Source organism: Suncus etruscus, chromosome 4, assembly GCF_024139225.1.
Source record: "Suncus etruscus isolate mSunEtr1 chromosome 4, mSunEtr1.pri.cur, whole genome shotgun sequence".
NCBI lineage: Eukaryota > Metazoa > Chordata > Mammalia > Eulipotyphla > Soricidae > Suncus > Suncus etruscus.
In genome coordinates this window covers 100,513,458-100,534,710 of record NC_064851.1, presented here as the reverse complement: position 1 = coordinate 100,534,710, position 21,253 = coordinate 100,513,458, and the positions used below count along the sequence as shown (strand labels likewise).

At 33.1% G+C, this 21,253-nt stretch overlaps 1 protein-coding gene across 1 annotated transcript in view; it reads right to left on the bottom strand.

Annotated features, from left to right (window-relative positions):
* Positions 1–21,253, bottom strand: part of LAMA2 (laminin subunit alpha 2) — a 660,685-nt gene that overhangs the window by 38,721 nt on the left and 600,711 nt on the right. The window contains exons 52-55 of the mRNA XM_049771159.1: positions 13,438–13,576; positions 11,439–11,450; positions 7,867–7,987; positions 4,593–4,760 (exon numbers count right to left, since the gene is read on the bottom strand). Coding sequence (XP_049627116.1) covers positions 4,593–4,760; positions 7,867–7,987; positions 11,439–11,450; positions 13,438–13,576 — 440 coding nt within the window. The remainder of the gene's footprint in view (positions 1–4,592; positions 4,761–7,866; positions 7,988–11,438; positions 11,451–13,437; positions 13,577–21,253) is intronic.

Genomic DNA, 21,253 nt, shown 5'->3' with positions numbered 1-21,253 from the left:
TGAGATGTCAGGAGATGGTTTAGCAACCTGAGTTGGATTTCTTGTATAACATGGTTCCCAGGCATGCTGCATGCATTCCTGGAGATGTCCAGCACTGCCAGTGTGGCCTGGATATGCCTCAAACTACAGGGTCAGAAAAGTACCAAATCCTTGGGATTTTGCATTGAAATGCTACTTCAGCTGGCCAGATTTCAAGGCCTTTTGAAAACACGTCATAAGATACTCTCTTCCACCTGGCACCTTACAGCAATGTTTTAAAACTTACACACATATAACTATAAACAACTTGTTATCTAGTGTTACTTATATTAGAAATCCATGAAAATTGGATCACATAGTATGGAGTACATTTTTCTCCATTTCTTTTCAGTTTCTAATAATCATTCATACTATATATGTGATTAATTCTTTTTATTACTGCTTAATATCCCATTATATGAAAGTAAAATATTTTACTTCTCCAGTTGATAATTATTTGGTTATCTCTATCTTTGCTAATATTGAGAATAAAGTTAAGAATATTTAAAATACTACAAACCTCATTATGTATATATGGAGATGTTTGGGGCTATATATAGTAGAATTACAGACCAGAACAATGATTATTTTTTGTTGTTGTTATTTTCTGATAATAATTTCTTTAAGCACCATGGTTACAAAAATGTTCATAGTTGGATTCATAGTTGGGTATTCAAATGAATACCATCTTTCACCAGTGTAAAATTTTCCCTCCATCACTGTTCCCCATTTTATTCCTTCTCCACAACATCCCTCTTTGGTACAGGTATTTATTTCTTTCCCATTCTATCATTGTCATGGTAGTTGTCAGTGCAGTTATTTCTTATCTGGACTCACTATAAGTTTCATATCATGGATTGTTCCTTCCAGCCTGCATCTCCATTGTCTATAAATATTATTACAATACTCTCTTTTATTTTTCTTAAATCTGCAAATGAGTAAGATTATTCTATCTCTCTGCCTCTGTCTTATTTCACTCAGTATGATAGTCTCCATGTTCACTCACGTATAGACAAATTTCATGACTTCATTTTTCTTAACAATTGCATAGTTTCTACTGTGTAAATATAAATGGTTCTTTAGCCACTCACCTGTTGTAGAGCATCTGGTTTATTTCCAGATTTTGGCTATTGTAAATAGCACTGCAATGAACATAGGTGTGCAGGGGGCTCTTTTGTATTGCATTTTTGTGTTCCTAGGGTATATCTCTATGATTAGTATTGCTGGATCATAAGGAAACTCAATTTCCAGTTTTTAGAGGAATATCAATTTTGTTTTTCTGAAAGGTTAGACTAGACAGCATTCCAACCAGCAGTGTATGAGTGCACCTTTCCCCCTGTATTCCTGCCAGCACTGGTTATTTTTGTTCTTTGTGATATGTACTAGACTCTGTGGCACGAGATGATCTCTAATTGTTCTTTTGATAGTGATATGGAACATTTTTAACGTGTCGCTTGGCCACCTGAACAGACCTGAACAGTGTGACACATTGAACTTCACAAGTAACTTTTTCAAGATACTTGTTTTCCAGCGTGCAATGTGGTTATAAACATCTTTAAACTCTTTCCACCAGCAGTGATTACAGGTTCCCTTTGAAGTCATATTTTGCCAACACTTGGTAGTGCCATATTTCTTAATGTTAAATCAATTTAATGCGTGTAAAGTCGAGTGTAATCAGAAATTTTATTAGTCTCATCATCATTTTCCTTTACAAATGTTGTAAAACATTTAAAGTATGTTTCTTTTGTTAGTAAAGTTTTAAAAGTCTATAAATTTAATAAGGTTTTGTGTCTCACCTTCCCTGAAATGTATGATCAGATTTTTTTCCCATTGTTGAATGAATGTTTTTATTATCTTTATTAATTTTGCATGGCCACACATGGTAATGCTAGGTATTTATTCCTGGCTCTTCCTGGGGTATTTCCTGGTGTGTTCAGGGAACCAGATATGGTGTGGAGATTAGAAGCAGGTCAGATTTCAAGGCAAGTATCCTATAATCTTTACTTTAATCTTTAATCTCTACTGCCTCCTTATCTTTCTTGTTAAAGTTATTTTTATATTGAGAGCTACATTATTTGAGGTTACATATATTATAGGTTTCCAGACTATAGGTTTTCTTTCTGATGATGATCAGAAACATTTTATTTTACAAATACTGAGTTTATATCATAATTTTTTAACAAATATTAATTTTTACCAAGGTCAAAGGTTATTTTTTGTAATTTATTTAAAATTCTTGGTAGTTTTTATTTAAAAGTTAAGATTTATATTCTTTAGAAATTAATGTTTTGCCTCATATAAAGAATAAATCCAGCTTCATTTTTCCATATGAATCATAATTGACCCACAAATAAATATTTATTGTAAGGACTATGTTTTTCTCTAGCAATATGTAATGCTACCAATTGGCCAATACAAGACAATCTATACTTTTATATTCAATGCTTTCTATGCTGCTCTATTGGCACAAAGTTGTCTGAATTTCCATCATACTATACTGCTCAAAACTGCGAGTTCTACTGTACTGACATATGATAGAACAGTCCACCATATTACTCAATTATTTAAGAGATTTATTAGCCTTTAATACTTAATAAAAATTTAGAATAAACTTGTAATACTTCAGTGCAAAGATTAGATTATATAAGCTTAAATTTTAGGGTATATTGGTTTTTAACATAAAATCTTCTATGGTATTTAATACTCACTTATTGAAAACTACTTTAATATATTTCAATAAAATCTTAAATATTCTCCACTTTGGATTATTTATATATATGTAAAGGATAGCTGTTTTGTTATTTTTATTGTAAACCTATATCATTGATCTTATGCTATGTTAATTGTGTTATTATTATTAAATTGATGACACTTGATGCAAGCAATAACATTCATTATTTTTTAGGTTTGATTTATAGAACTAAATATGTTCTATGTTCTATTCTGTATATAAGATTATTTTATTACAATTAAATTTTTTTTTCTCCTATTACTCTTATTAAGTTAGGAGTGGACATTAATTTTTTAATTTAAATTTGGATCTAGTGAGATATCTTCTAATATTAAACCATTAAACCATTTCATTACTAAGATGATTCAAATTTTTCTTGGTTATTTAGCATTGTATTTTATTTGCTAATAATTTCTTTAATATTTATTTGAGTAATAGGGTTTATTATGAATATTATTTATTTATAAATTTGATATACCAACACAAGTTTTTTGTTTGTTTGTTTTTTGGGCCACACCTAGTGACACTCGGGGATTACTCCTGGCTATATGCTCAGAAATTGCTCCTGGCTTGGAGGACTATATGGGATACCGGGGGGATGGGGAGATTGAACCACAGTTCATCCTAAATTAGTCTGTGCAAGGCAAATGTCCTACTGCTTGTGCCACCGCTCTGGCCCCATCAACACAATTTTTAATATACAGATAATCAGAAGCAACATAACCTGGATGAATAAGGATGCCTGCATGTTTAAAGAGAAATTTATAAAATTTTATAATTTGGCCATGTTAGTTTAGGTAATTTCTATAAACTCTTTTACTTAGAAAAGCTTGATTAAATGAGAAAAAAATTTAAAGTCTGTGATCCGAAGTATTATAGGAATATCATGTATTAGATCCAGGTAACTAAAATAGAGGTGTTTTTTTTTTTTTATTTGTTTTGGATCACAGCCAGTATGCTTAGTAGCTATGCCAAGTTTCATATTTGGTGTTCATTTCTGGAAGTGCTTGAGAGAGGTGCTATTAGGGCTGTAACCCTGATCTCCTTTATGCACAACATTCAGTAATTTCATTGGGTTCTCTCTCACCCAATATAGCTTTTAAGAAAATGAAAATAATAGAAACATGATTATTATAGTTCACAGTCATAGAAATAAAATGTTACATAGATTTTTTGTTTTGTTTTATTTTGTGGGTCACACCCTGTGAAGCTCGGGGGTTACTCCTGGCTATGTGCTCAGAAATCGCTCCTGGCTTGGGGAACCATATGGGAGGATTGAACTGCGGTCTGTCCTAGGCTCCTTCAGCTCTGTGCCACCATTCCGGTCCCAACATAGAATTTTTTAATGGTCATTAGTGAAATTGAGCATCTACTATTGTGTCTTGTTGGTTGTGTTGTATTTGTTTACATCAAGTTCAAGTCAATTTTCTGCTCTTCTCTATATTTAGAGAGAGTGGAGTGGGTTAGACTCAATAGGATATATTATACTATGCAGTAAGTTTGAAACATTGGTGCCAACAGTTCTTTAAACTTAAGGGTACCAGATTGTATATATATATATAGAGGTAGTAATATATTAAATATAAAAAAATTAATATAGTTTAATATATTTTAATTTTATATTTTAAATGTGACTATACTAAGCTTATATGAAAAACAGTAAAAATACACATGTGGGTTTAACTAAAATTGACTAATTTGTAGTTTTAATGTGAGTCATCATGATGATATTTATAAAGAATAATGCAAATATATGAAACTTGAAAACAATCTAGTATCCTTATAATATCGTAGTTTCATGTAAATGTTAAGAAAAATACATTATTAACCAGTTTTTGTGTACCTGTCCTGTTTGCCTTCTTCTTCGCTTAGATGTCCCTCCACTCCCCAGCAGAATGATGCCAGATTCATTTCTGGTGCTGAAGGACAAGTTGATTTCTGTTCCTACATCAATTGGGACAGGGGATAATTCCACAAATCCCGGTTTTGGGAAGCTCACTGTGTAAACGTTCTGTGGATAAGAGAATAGAGGAGGAAAACATTAGACATCAGTGTTTAAATAAATTTCTCTATTTTACTCCATTCCCCAACACACTCAATACTGCAACAAAATACATTAAGTTAAGAAAGTATCAAAACCCAATTACATAGACAATTTAAGAACAATAGAAGATATACTATGTTCAGAAATAATCTTGAATCTTTTGAGTAGTTTGTGTCAAGATAAAAATTTAGACCTGGTTTTTAGTGTAGAAAGTTTTATTTGAAATTGAGACATTTATAGAAAAACTTATCTTGTATTTTGTTATCTTATATTTTCTTTCTCTTGTTAATTTTTTTACATACAGATTGATCTCTTTAAAATCCACCATTATTGTTTATATTTTTCAGAGTAATAATCCCATGCAGTGTCTATCCTTTCACAATGCTTCAGAATAGCATTATTACACAATGTATGAATACATGGTAGAATTTTTGTTTGTTTTTATTGGGCCACACCATGTGATGCTCAGGGGTTACTCCTAGCTATGTACTCAGAAATATCTCCTGGCTTTGGGGACCACATGGGACGCTGGGGATCGAACCGAGGTCTGTTCTGGGTCAGCTGCTTGCTGTTTGTGAGGCAAACTCCCCCACTGCTGTGCTATCTCTTCGGCCCCTACACTATAGAATTTTTAATGATATTAATATTCATATCAAATCCAAAATACTTGAATTATATTTTCACCTCAAAATAAAATTAACACCATTGTCCTCAGTAATATTAAAATTAAAGTGGTAAAATTTTAAATAGTAATAAATCAAAGGAAGAAAAATTCCCTTCTGTCCCTAAACTGTGTAGAGGATGTAGTTTTTAGTAGATTATTCCTGTATATAGCCATTTACTTTATCTTTTATAATTTTCCCCTCTTTCTAGCTCATATCTTTTTTTTATATTTATACTAAATCATGATAAGTAAGATTGCCCATATCTTTTTTTCTTTCTCTCAATACACACATATGGGAATAGTCATCAATACATATAGATCTCATCAACAGTCTTAATGAGAGGACTTAAGCATGATCAGCAATTGGGCAGTTGGATTGCCCAATGTAATCATTTAAATGCCCTATAATTTTCTGGAGTAAAAGCAATGCATCTTCTAATGCAGGATACTTGTTTTCTATAGCATTTTAGGTCCAGTTAAGTGACACTTGTAAAATCTATAATTTAATTTCTGTTCCAGTTTTTAAAGAAATAAGATTTGAGATTGTTCATATAAAATGACTGTAGATTTATCTATTAAGTCCATATCAAATTTCTAAATCATATTTTAGTTTCAAAATAATTCCTAGTTACTGAAAAGCACCATTACAGAACCATCACTTCTACACATATAGACTATATATTTTTTGGACAGTTTTATAACATGTCTATATTTTTTGTCATGTGGGTGAAAAGTAAGTTTTAGAAGACTTAATCACTCTGTTTAAAAAAATAAGGAAACTAGTAGAGATACAGATACTTAGCATTTCAATTTTAAAATTCAGATTTTCTACTTTTTTCCTTGTTCTAAAACTTCTGAGGGTATCTGCCTCAGGATATATATGAGTAATTTTAAGTTGAGGCTTGGAATTAATGAGTGATGACGCTCCAGAAAGTTGGGTTCTAGAAACTCTTTTAAAACCATAAATCAATGGTCGGTAGGTTTACTGTCTATTTTCTTCTTATTCGTCCTTCACTACCTTGTATACAATAGCAATGATTTAAAACAATATTGAAATATATGAACTATAACAAATAGCTGTATCAGGGCTGGAGTGATGGTGCAGTGGTAGTACATTTGCCTTATTCGCAGCTGACCCAGGTTCAATCCCTGGCGTCACATATTGTCCCCCGAGCCAGGAGCAATTTCTGAGCTCATAGCCAGGACTAACCCCTGAGTGTCCCTGGGTGTGGCCCAAAAGCCATAACCCCAAAACAAAGAGTCGTGTCATGTCAGGATAATGAAGAATTCATAAATTAATAAATTTAACTTTTATTAAAATCTTGACACATGCCTGGATACATAGTACCTGAATATGTCATCTATATCCCTCTTTGAGATGTGGACTTTGATACCCTAATGCTAGAATGTATAGCTTACTCTGCCTTTGGAGAAGCCAGTGTTCTCTTTTGAACTTGTTTCTCTCTTGCTCTCTCTTTCTCATTCGCTCTCTTTCTCTCTCCAATCTTCCTTTCCTCTCTTTTCCTTCCTCAAAAGAAAGCCTATTTGTGCCCCTTAAAAGTTTTGACCTGTACTTATAGTGCAAAAAGCAGAGCTGTGACCTGAGTTTTATTTTCTTCCATTAGTTCATTAACAACAATAAGTTAAGAAAAACCTGGAGTGGGGGCAGAATGATAGCACAGTGGTAGAATGTTTGCTTTGCATACGGTCTACCTGGGTTCGATCCTTGGCATCCTATATGGTCCCTAAACCTGTCAGGGACAAGTTCTGTGTAGCCTCTAAGTAGCCTCTGAGTACTACTGATTGTACCTTCCTATCCCCCCAAAAAATCTGAGAGTTTTGTGGGATTGCTTTGACAACAAAGAAAATATACTGAAGATACCTGATAATAAAGGGCTTTGAGTCCTGTTAAAAACATGACTTTAAGATGGTTCTTTGTCTTTGGTATTAAAAAATAAATTTGAGTCAGCTGTTGGCAAAATGTTGTATACTAATAATTACTGTGTGCAGTATTACTTTCTATTTGTATAAACTTAATAGATTCTAAAAATATAAAGGTTTCTAATAAAGATAACAACATACAATATTTAAAAAAAACAAATAAATCTAAAATATTAAAAAGCTAGAACAAGGTAATATAAGAAAAAGATAATCACAAAACGAATATTAAATATAAACATTATGAAGGACTAGTTAGGTGAGAAAGTAATTTAAAACTTAGAATATAAATATACATATTTATAAAACTCTTTTGAAGTGCTCAAAATTGCTTTGCTATTTATGCAAAACTAAGACTAGTATCAGTGGAAATTTAAAGCATATTCACAGGACAGTGGTCCCTCTAAGATAACCAAAATCAAATGAATTCTGATATAAGTGGTTTTAGGAAGTTATTAAAAACAGACCAACCTCCAGAGAGCATCCTTTGGTAATGCCCACATAATCAGGGCTACTGAGTATATTATATGGTGTTCTTGAAATTTCAATATCTTTGAGGCAGCCAGAATATTTTCTTAGATTTACTTCAGGTCTGTTGAACAGGAAAGAAACAATATTAAAAAAAGGCAATAGAGTGAATGCCCTTGACTACTAGAAGCAAGTTATAGGAAGCAGACTGCCACACACAGGCTGATAAATGTGTTTCAAGCTATGAATATGTGCACTCATTAGAAAGCATACTATACATTTCCTTTTTAAAAATGAGCTCACTAGCAGAACTTCAACACAAGGTAGAGGAACAAACTGACTTCTTACTGAATGCATTTGAAATTTGTTTCTTTTTCATTGGTGGAAAAATAGTATGTGATGGTATAGCACTATCAAACTAAATAACAAAACAGTTAAATTGAATCTTGTTTAGAGTTCAAGAAAAAACTATCTAAAAATAGACTAAATTGTGGGGGAGGGGGCATGGCAGAGCAATAACACAGCAGCAGGTAGGAAATTTGCCTTGAATGCTGCTGACCCAGGTTCAATCTCTGGTATTTCATATAGTCCCTCAAGCCTGCCAGGACTTTTTGCTGAACCAGTAGTAACACCTAAATGCATGTGGGTATAATCAAACCCCCCAAAAAACCTTCATTATTTTTGTCATTGAAGCTATTAGGAATGAAATTGTTAGTGGTTCAAGAAGATAGCATTCATTATATTTCTCTTTAAAGCACACATTATCATTTTCTTTTAACTGAAATAATGGCTAAAATATTGTTGGTAATTTAATGCTTAATATTTCATATAGGTATAAAATGATTTTTAAATGGTAGCTATACAATCCTTGACTGTTTAGTTTTATTTTGGTTTTGTTTAGGGGCCACAACTGGTGGTGCTTTGGGTTTAGTCCTGGCTCTATGATCAAGAATTACTTTTGGAAGGATTTGGGAGAATGTATGTGGTGTCATGAATTAAGCCTGGATTAGCAGTATGAAGGCAAGTGCCCTACCTTTTGAACTCTGACCCTGGAATGTTTACTTTTAAGTGATTATAAAATGGACCACATATATTGGTCCATAGGAATATTCAGTGGAGACAAGTTGTTGGGATGTTCATGAAAAGGACACAGATTTTGAGTAGTGCAGGGTTGCCCAGTAAAAAGTTTCATTGATGATGGAAATGTGCTTGCTCTATAGCATATAGAGCAATTATTATTGGACACTAACCAATATTGATACGTGGAGTATAGTTTGTATAAAACAATTGAATATTTGTTGTAGATAAACATGATTTAATTTTAAGTTAAATGTTTACTATGTCTAGTGCTTACCATATTGGATATTACAGGTCTATAGTGATAAAAAAGTAAGACTTTTTAAATTCTAGGATGTATCTGCAAAAGCTCTTTAGTAGATATACAAATATACTTATTAGTACAATAGCTGTCTTCCTCATTGTCAGATATTATCAGAATCTTCTTTCTTTTTTTTCTTAAGTCTTATTATAAAATGCATGGCACAAGGTAAAAACACAATTAGACCCTGGTCAGGTTAATCATATAATTTATTTTAGGTATTTTATATATTGGTTTATGTCTTATCCTTTCTCTGGGATTGTGTCATTTATTTTTTGGATAATTTTTCTTTCTAAGTTCTCTTACTTATGTCAGTCACTTATTTGGAGAGCATGATAAAGTAGAGGATAAATGATTTTGCTTAACTTTTTTTCTTGAATACACCAATGGAAATGAAAAAATTTCATTTGCAGTTTAAATGTTTATACATATGTAATATATATTTTTTACACTAAGCTTATTGATCAGGGGGCCATATAACATGATAAATGGAACCTTGTGCTCCATTATGCAAAGCACCACTCTGGCCCCTAGAACTACCCCTGGCTTCACATCTATATATTTTATGAGAAAATAGATTTATTAAAACATTTTAATCAATTGATTGATTTGGTATTGTGGCCACACCTGGTGGTGCTCAAGGCTTACCCCTGGCCTTGCACTTAAAGATCACTGCTGGTAGAGTTGAGGACCAATCATATCTAATGCTGGGGATTGAACCTGGGTTGAATGCATGGGTAGCCATAAAATAACATATCTACCTTACTATGTCTCTGGCCTTTATGACAATTGTAGAGGTTTTTCAATAATGCAAAGTATTACAATGAGGGGCCAGAGAGATAGCATGGAGGTATGGTGTTTGTCTTGCATGCAGAAGGTTGTTGGTTCAAATCCCAGTATTCCTATATGATCCCCTGAGCCTGCCAGGAGCAATTTTTGAACGCAGAGCCAGGAGTAACCCATGAGCACCGCTGCCGGGTGTGATACAAAAAACAAATTCCCCCCAAAAAGCATTACAATGAATTATACAGTTCTTTTTTCACTGAAATACAAAGAACTTTTTGAAAATATAATGATTTAGAAAGTCTAATACTATGATAATTCCAATAGTAGTAATCACATATGGTGATCAGAGTCCTAATGGAACTACAGGTCTCTGTTTCTTCTATTTGCCTCAAAGGCAAAATTGAGAAGCAATACAGTGTCATTCCAGAGTTTTATTACCATATATTTCCATGAAAGTCAGCCTTTATTTTAAGCCATCTGAGAAAATAGTATGAGTAGTCTCAGAACAGCATTGTTCTAAAACAACAGGAATATGTTTCCATACTTTTCTGTATTATATATATTTTTGATACTAAAAGTCTATTCATGAATTCCTTCAACTCATTTTCTTTCAGTTAATTACTCACAGAGAGGTGCTGAAATACTAAAATACTAGGTATTAGCTCTAGTCAGAGGTCTCCAGCCTTGCACACATTGAAAATGAGTCAGCCATTTATAGGAGCCGTTCACTCAATGGTTTTTTGAGTAATGCTTCTCTTTAACTAAAAATTTAGATAATCTTGAGAAGCTAGAAGACAATACAAATGCCCTTACCATTAATATAAATATTGAATATAGTAGTGTTTCAAATTTACTTTATCTGGATCAAAAGTTAATTCTAAATAAACATGGCGATAAATCAACAGCTTTGCCAAAAGATTACAGTGTTATATAAATGATTGCATATTTGAATGTTTGCATAAAGCAACAAGGCAGTAGTTAGCATTTGGGCGTACATATTTATCAGCAAACAGTATAGAACCAGGTAAGACAGAATCCAGGACCAATTCAAAAGACAGTGTAGTACCACAGTTCCATACTAGATTGTGCTGATAAATTTTAAAAGCAGTGTTTGGAATATATACTACTGTGTGCGTGTTAACCAATAGGCTATGTGCACAAGGTATTTAGCAAATAATCAGAGCAAATCTGTCATCACTACTAGTAAAAATAATCAAATAGTAACCCAATTGACAGCGAATGAGAGCATTTTTGTGAAAAAAGAGCAGCATGAGAATGATCCAGGATAAATGGCTGTTGAAGTCCACTATGATTTAAGCTGCATAAATGCTGCTCAGATTTTGCATCTGTCAAAAGCTGCATTTATTCGACCCATGCACTTGATGAAGACATGCAAGAATGTAAACTTTACCTTGCTTTCATACTAGGTTAAAGGAAAGAAAGAAAAACAATTTACTTATAATTGCATTTTATTTGATAAAACAATAGTTAATCACACATCTATTTTAAATCCCTTCAGAGAGGTCTACAGAAAGAAATATAAAAATATAAAAAAGACATGGCCTTGATCACACAAAAAAGGTAGAATTTATAGATGACGATTTCTTTCTCACATAATTTTACCCAAACATTTTTACTTTCATGTATAAATTTCAAGTACTAACCTATACCTATCTTGATGGGAAAATGTAAAATGTTATTTTGAAGAAATAAGATATATTATTTTCTCTCAAAAAGTTTGAACTTAAAAATAAAAGTTTTTACATTACTGAATCTGTTGGAAAGAGGTGAAAATTAATGCATTTCTAATTTAGTCATGCATAATCAAGAGAGTTATAACATATCCAAATATGTTTAAATAATTTGAAATAATGTATCAATTTTTGAAATATTATAATTATGAATGCTATACTCTGAAAGTAAGAAGAATTCTTAGTAACAAAGACTCACTAGACACTATCTTAGAAACAATATATAAACTCATATTAATGAAGTTCTAGTCAGAGGTAACCAGCCTTTAAAACCTTTGTAGTTAATTTCTGAAAACCACTTGTGGTAAAGACAAGTCCAAACAGGACCAAACATGACTATTTATAGATTAACTTATTATGGCTATATTTAGTTCTGAATTGATGCTTTAAAAACCTTATACCCTAACAACATCTGGATCTCTAGTATTTATAGGCTGCCTGAAACATAGAAAATTGTCAATAAATATCTGAATAAATACATAAATTTTTGAATAAAAACCATTTTCTCAAATTAAATACATTTGATTTGTAAAGATTATTTTTCTGACTGTATACTTTAATCTATATTCTTAACTTATATATATAAGTAAAGATAACTATTAAGACAACCTTCAATATAAAGATTATCAATTTATATTTTTGAAATATTAGTAATGGAATAGTCATTTGGTTAGGTATTTAGATACAGTGAAAGAGTAAACTTGAGTCTGTATAAATATATAAAGAAAGACTGAAGTTCTACTTTTCATTTTGGATACATGGACACAACTGGTCACCACATTTTTCAGTTTTCTAAGATTGTGCCAAACAGCATCTCTTTCCATAGTAAAAAAATAGATATGTACATATGTATAATATGTACTTTTGTACATATTGAAACTAATAAACAAAATAAAATTATTAAATATATTAAATATTAATTACTATGTATTTAATACATAGTAATTAATATAGTATGCATAGTATTTGTAAAAGTCTATAGTTTAAAGAAAATAATTTATCTCATTTTAATTAAATTATATTAATATCTATTGAACACAAATTTCTCTGCTGGTTTTATTTCTTATAATATTTTACTATTAAGAAATAAATTATCTCAGTAATATAGAATGATGAAAATATTTTTATAAATAACTGACATTATGAGCTAAGATAGCCTTCATTCTTCCATCAAAAATTTATAAAAAAATAACATTCACATGGGTTTAAGAATAACTAATGTAGTCTTATTATTAATCATAAGAAAATATTCAATATATTACTAACTTAAAGTTAAGCTGTAAAGTTCGGTATATTTTGAAACACTAATCTTCAGAACAATAAAAATGTTATTGCTATTGTCTCAAGTGTATGTATCAGGAAAACTACAACACAAGATCCATATTCAATCTAGTTTCCACCTTTAATTATTTTAATAATTGTGTCATCAGGTGAATTTAAAGGAAAGGGTGATTTCCATTCATATCTAAAAGATATTAAGTTAATCCTTTGATTTCTTGATTCGGGTGTTTTACCATGCCACATTATTTTTTTCATTAGATATTTCTGCAACTGAATATTATATGGAATTCCTCTTATAATTAAACTTCAACACTCTAGTGAACATAATGGCCATTTAATTAAAACTTAATCCATAGCTATAAACATATTCTAAATTACCTCAAGTTTCTCAATGTTGGCAAGCCACCAAAATATATTTTATCATCTGCTTTCAAGTCAAGACCAAAGTTGTTTCCTGGAGATGACGTTACAATAATCTCCTCCTGGTTAGTATCTATATCTACTATTGAAATGTTGGCTGTAAGGAGATAAAAAGTTTAAAATTTTACTTGAGCAACTCTTATCAATGTGTATCATAGCTTTTACTTTAAAATATATTTAAATTTTTCTTAAATTAATATTGACTTTTTCAAGTATTTGCATTATATACAGAAATTTAAAACTGCAGAATAGCATCAATAGAATGTATTGTTTATTTACAAAATGTATGGAATTTGCATGCTTAATACTAAAGTAATCAAATAAAGGTAAAAGTTTGAATGTATGTCAAAAATCCAGTTGGTATAGTCTTTTCTAATAGACATATGTGATTAGGAAATAAAATAATATAACTATTAAATACTGAGATAAATATATAACTAGAAATAAGATTATTAATTAGAAATATATTAAATCAATGCTGTACATTCTACACATTTGAGGGTAAACAGAACAAATTATATTTAGCTCATTTGCATAGTGGCTATATATAAAAGTTAAATATTTGTTTTGCTTGGTAATGGGATCCATGTCCATTGTAAATTAAATTCAGGGGATGTTTGAGTGTTACATGAAAGGTACAGTTCTCATATTTCATGTTTTTCTTTTTGCCATCTAAAGATATTTTTTTTAAATGATGTGGATAAGAGTTCAGAAAAAGGAAAAGGAAAATATATGTTTCTATTGGAATTGCTTGATTCATGAATTTTATGAAAATTCCCTTATCTCCTGGGAGGGTCTTCCTCCCTTCCTGGAGCAGGATTTTTAGCCGGCACGGGCTGGTCCCTGGCAGACCTCCACATGTGCCAGGGGCCTCTTGGCCCGGCCTAGGGTAGGGGGGTCACCCGACCCCCCCTTCTTCTTGCCTCCAGATCTCCAGGTGGGTTCCTGGGAGGAGCTGATGGGGCACCCTGGGTTTTCCCCACTCCCAGGCCGGCTCCAGAGGTTGGCTTAGGGGGTGGAGTTTGATCTGGGGGGTGGCAGATAGCTGCTCAGCTATACTCAGGCTGTCACTGGCAATTTCATACCAGTCTACATGTTGCAAACCGCATGGGGGCGCTACTCCTCCCAACCATCAGTACCCCAAATTTACCCTTCTTAACTTCAGTAACACACAGTTCTAATCTCTGACCAAAGACATACAGTGGATCTAACAATCCCAGAACTATTTAGAAGGACATACATTGAACACATATTGAACACATATATCTTTTGAATATTTTATGTGTATTTTCTTTAATAGCTGTAAATCTCTATATATTCTTCTACCATGATGTTTCTATCCACTTTTCATCTTGTCTTTTCTTTGTAAGCTGTTCAGTAAGGATTGTTGGTGGAACTGTCCCTCAGTTTGATGCTTATGATTGAACTATGTCATGGAAATTGCTGGTCTTGTTCCTATTGCCTCCAGATGTGCCGATAATGCTTCATGGCATATCCTTGTTTGCATAGACACATTAAAATGGGAAAACACTATACATACAGATAAGTTCTTATCTAATAAATCTCAGTACAATGTACCTTACACCCTGAACATTGATATAATGACGGCACAGGCCTCAGAAGAATGGGCATCCTCCATTCACGCCGGAACCAGGCAAGCTATCTACGAAACATCCAAGGTCTTTTATAGCCAACAGCTGGAAGCAGTCCTCTACCAGAAAAGACACTACCAAGGGTCTGAATCGACCTCCTAAAAAGAGACTTCTGTTTACACTGAGAAGACTTGACAACAACAATGACCTGCTCTACAGGACATGGTTCTCTCTAGTGCCCCTTAAGTGTGAGGTGAAACGAGAGGATGCTCTGCACCATCCTGACTGCAATATGGGATATGCAGACTCCAGGATCTTTAATACAGAAGCATGATACCAACAACAGAGACTATGTGAGGAATGGAGGTGTATTGCCACTACAGATGATGACTTGGATTGGACAAACTAGTTTGCCTGGAGCCTAGAGTCAGTCCTGTGCCAGGAAACTTCAGGGGTAGGGTCTCCTTGTATTTAGACCATAATTTTTCTTTCCATGTCCCTTATATTTTGGTGGGCCTATGCAAACAAATGCTACTCTAACACCATTTTTTACTATGTTCCCTTGACTCCAATCCTTAAGAAAAACAACCCACTAAAACTTTTGAGGTTAATTTAAACTAGTAAGCATGTGCATGGAACTAGAGAAATGTACTTTGCCCTCAATGTTTAAGGAGTTACATAAGTCTAATGTCTTTAGATTATATTGTGTGCTGCTAAGAAATAGTATGTACTACAACTGGGGATTTGAGGGACAAAGTAATTGTATTGTACATGGGTTCAGTTTTGTTTTTCTTAATGTTCTTTGGCTGAAAGTTCAAGACTGGGATATCATCGATGGGACTACCGAGAATTCTGTTTATGGGTGATTGTGCTTCCACTGTAACTTTACCCTGTCCTCTTTTTTTTGCATCTTTGTTGTCATAATTAAAATAATAAAAAAAATAAAAATAAATAAAAAAAGAAAATTCCCTTATCTCATAGATTCCTTTCCAAACCCATTTTTCATAAAAGTCAAGCTATGTTTTTCTCACCATATTCACTTAGACACAATTTGTAACTGCCTCATATAAATTTGAGTCCTTAGAGTGTATTAATGCATCAGTTCATTAATATGACTTTTTTTGGTTTATGGGCCACAACCAATGACGCTCAGGGGTTACTCCTGGCTATGCACTCAGAAAATGCTCCTGGCTTGGGGGACCATATGGAATGCCTGGAGGGGAGGGGGAATTGAATTGCTGTTTGTCCTAGGTAGCAAGGCAAATGCCCTACTGCTTGTGCCACTGCTTTGGTCCCTAATATGACAAATATTATCTCAAAATCTTTGCCTAATAGTTAAAATCTGAAAGTAGATGGTTAAGCCATTGGGTTATCAGGAAATTTCTAAATATTTATTATTAGGAAAGATATTTTTGATTGAAATAAACATAAAAAATAGAAAGTTAAACAAAGTAAAACCTATTATTGTACAACTACCCAGAATTTTACCACAATATTATATAAAGTAATGAATTCAGAGAAAGACATGGAGAAGTTAGGATTTTCCAAATATATTTGATCATGGATCATTATTTTCCTGTCTACCTCATCAGTTTTTAGAGCAATAATTTTTCAAAAGCTATGGGAAGCAACAAACTCCAAAATTTCTTGGTAATCTTTAGCCCTTCTGTCCTAAAAGGAAATTTATCTTTAATACAGCCAAATTATTTCTTTAGAAGTATAACTATAATAAAACCTAACAATGAAAAAAAATTCTAGCAAATCTTCAAATCCTTCATGCATATATTTTTTTTAAAAATTAACAACTGGTGATGGGTGGTGTTCTTTATATGACTAAAACCCAAACACAATAATGTATGTAATCAAGGTGTTTAAATAAAAAAAAAAGAAAAAAAATCTGCAATTTCATGTGCCAGATACATAAAAAAAATTAACAATGAGAATGACATAAAATGATTTCTATTAAAATATTTAGCAATCTTTAGTTCATTTTATAAAGATTTGAGTTATATGCACACATCCTTTTAGACAGGTACATTTAAAAAAAAAGATTTATAAGACAACTTTCAATAATTCCTTCATACATATTCCTTCTAGTCCAGACCAGCCAAGAATTTTTTTTATATAGAGCTGTTGAGTGTAACATAAAAATAGCCTCTTTATACTGTTTAGTGTATTTTAATGGTATTTGCAAAAATGAGATTCTGCTTCTCTATCACAGGGAAGGCAGTGACCGAAGGTACTCCTTATCCGTGAATGAATATATGCGTTTTTAGAAATCACTCTAAGCAAAACTGATCAAAGTGCAGCCACACAATTGAATTGAAACTTACTGGCCGAAGAGTTAATTTCAGCAGAGCAATTTAGGATGATGTATTTTTTACTGATTTGAAGGAAGAGTTTTTCTTTATCCCTCCTGAGTGATAGAAATGAAGTGGGCTTTGCAATGAAGTGCTAACATTTGCTTTTATTTCTTGATCCATTTCTTTCTCTAACAGAATAGCTATTAAGATTTCAGAGTTGATGAGTTTAGGCTTCATTTGTGGGTAAGCAGGGAAATAAAGGTCTTACTAAGCACTTAAACATGGAGAAGATGCTCAACAGTTTATAATCTATGCTGAGTTGTAGGTGAGTACTTTTATTTTTATAATTCATTTCTTCTCTCAGTGTGTCCATTAAAGATTGTAATGTTTCCACATCAATGCCTTTAAAAATATGGCAAATTTTTATTGGCAACTATGATTATATTGAGCTTTGAGGAAGATGGAGAATGACTTGTTAAGGAGAATATTTTTGTTTGATGGGGCAGTGCTTTTAAAAACAAATTAAGAATATTTCATGTAAAACACCTAAACTGGTCAATGATCCACAAAGTTGAAATCCCATTTGAATTTCTAACCAGATAGTGCTTGAATTATGAGCTTGATAAAATCTGCAGTGAAGTTTTATGTGTAAACCCAGTAGGCGGTTAACCTTTGTCTTGCTATGTTATCTATGAGGTTGGTATTTTATACTCCAACTTATTCTTTCTTTCTTGTCTAGGAAGATTCCTTGTTGGGCTGATTTTCATAATGGCAACCTCTCCAGCTTCTATCTTTCTAATATTTTCTAACCTAGAATTATTCCTGAGTCTTTTTTTTATTTTTAACCTTTCCAAAATATTGGTGTTTTTTTAATGTTCCCTAATATGGCACCTTATCAGATTTGCATCATTTTTGTAAACTCCAAGTTATTTCTCCTTATAAAATGTTGACAACTCCAAAACCTATATGCCTAAGCTTCACTTTTATCTAAAACTCAAGTCAACAGACACCATCAACTGTGAGGTAGCATCAACTTTTATAACTCCTCAGTGTTTTAAATATAAATATAATATAAATCAAAAACAAGTATCTCTTGCTATTACTGGTTGTCACTCCTGAATCTCTATTTGCTTTATTTGGCTGACCCTTATTCAGTCACTCAAACTAAATTTATCCTTTTATTTATTTCACATTATAAACAAATAATCTTATCTGTAAGGTTTTTTGTTAGTTTGTTTTTTTGACTACACCCAATGGTGCTCAGGCATTACTTCTGGCTCTGCATTCAGAAATCGCCCCTGATTTGGGGGACCATATGGGACGCCAGGGATTGAACCCAGATCCATCCTGGGTCAGCTGCATGCAAGGCAAATGCCCTATTGCTGTGCTATCACTCCAGCCCTTTATCTGCACATTTTTATTTTATTTTTGTTTTGAGGACATACCCAGCAGTAACAGAGGCTACTCATAGTGCATTGCTAGAAGTTATTCCTGATAGTATTTCCACGTAGGACCAAGAATCAAGTCCATGTGTAGTGCATGTAAAACATGCGTACTAGCACTTTGAGCTACCTTTCCAGCTCATATCTCTTCTACTTTTGAAAAGTAATTTTACCTATGTATAATTGGCACAGTGTATTTAAAGACTACAAGTTAACATGTTTTGAAATGTAGGCACTCATTAAATTATCACTTGATGGACACATCTCTCATCTCAAAAGTTTCCTTTGCCTCCTTGTCCTAATTCCTTCCTTCCCCTCTCTAGTTCTCATATCCACAGGTATCCCTTCTCATATTTCTGTGACTAAAGATGACCTATTTTCTTAGACAAATGTGTTCCTTTTTACTTCTTTCTTTTAAATATATCTAAATATTTTTCAGTTACTATATACCAATTGCATATACAATTACTAAATGTGTATTAAGTGTATTAATTTATTTATTTTGGTTTGGGGAACAAACCAGACAATAATCAGGGTTTTTTTTTTTTTTTTTTTGTGTTTGTTTGTTTTTTACTAGTTCTGCACTCATTACTCTTGGCAGGGCTCAGGGAAGCATGTGAAACTTGGAACTGAATCTGAGTCAAGCATGTTCAAGGCAAGTCATATTCACTATACTGTTTATTTGTCCTTTTTTTCTTTCTTTCTTTCTTTTTTTTTTTTTGGTTTTTCGGACCATATGGGACGCTGGGGGATCGATCAGCGGTCCTTTCCTTGGCTAGTGCTTGCAAGGCAGACACCTTACCTCTAGCGCCACCTCACCTGTGCCACATTCCCACTCAGGAGAAGAACACACCAAATAGTGTAGTGTCCTCCTGAAAAGGAATTAATTGCCAAAAAGGCCCGCTTAGAGTAGTCAAAATCACTTGACCCTTTGCGTGGAGGGTTTGGCAATAATTCATATATGTGGCTGTAACTATCTCTCTCTTTATTTTAAACCTTTATTAGAAATCAGGCCTTAGTAAATTCTTTCTAACTAGAACAGCAATCAAACAGCCAAAAGTCTCCCATTTAATAGCTCCCTGTAATTTTTGCTACCTTGGCGCCTAAATTCAGGCCTTTCCATAAACTTAGCTCATAATAAAGTAATTTTCATTTTTTCCCCAAAACTCTGAAGCATTCCTCACATTCCAACTCCCCTGTAATTACGTTTTTCTTCTGTTTTACCCAAAGCAAAGGGAACCCAAAACTAGCTGCTTTTTTCACCTTCAGTTTCAACTCTTTTATATGCTAATTTAAGCTAGAGTCCTTCATTCTTTTCCCAGCCTCTTTGATGTCCAAAATCTGCATCTGCCTTCCAAGTCTCTAACCTTTATAAGCTGCAAGCTTAAAAAATAAATTTGTCTCCGTTTCTGTAAACGAGAGTCCCCATACTATCTGTGTGGTTTCATTCATTTCTACAACATATTTTCCGTCGTTCGCCGTCCGTGCACCCACTCTCTCCCCGCGGATTTTTCCCGAAATTCCACGAAGGATCTGTTTGCAGGCGCTGGCGTCTTGCGAACAGGTTTGGCCCGCAACACACCTGCCCTAGTCCTTTTTTTTTTTTTTTTACCTCAGCATTTTTTAAATTTAAACACCCTGGTTACAAGATTGTTCATAATATAGTTTAATTTTTACAGATAAAGTTGCTCATGATTGAGTTACAGTCATAACATGGACAAAAACTTTCATCAGTGCACCTTTCCCACCACCAATGTCTCCATTCTCCTCTTACCCTCCTTGATGCCCTTTTCTCTTTCAACTCTTCAGTCCTTTCACATTTTTTAATATAAGGAATAACTGAAGTTTTCAAGACAGACTGAATTTTCTTTATTTACTTAAAAATTGCCAGCCTATATAAAACTATGTGGTGGGCAAAACTGAAGCCTGAGTCTTTGTCTATGTCTTTATAATATTTTATTAGTTGATTCACTTTCCAGGGATGTTGGAGAGCTTGGCCAGGATTAGGGTCACTCAGAAGAACAACCATTTAGAAACACTTAAATTTTGATGAGAACATTCATAACTAAGTCCAAGTGTGATAAATGTCACATCTGCCAGTATTAGTTTCACTATGGGTCTCTTTTTGTAGGAGCAGAGACTACACAGCCCCAGGAATATCTCAGTGCTGCCTCAGATTCTTAATAGACAAGGAAAAGAGGCAGATCTTCAGAGACTTGAATTGGAAGTCCTTAAGCAGCTGAGTCTGCTGGATCCCCATGTTCTTGGTCTTACTTTCATAAACTCTGCAGTGTTGAATGCAGTCACACCCTGAAGTCCTAACCATATCAGTGACCCTGATACCTGCTGCTTATAGTCATGCTCCTTAATCCAGGGAATTACTGCAAGATCCAGTATCACTCTACATTTGTATGCCTTGGAGAAGAGGCTAGTTGTT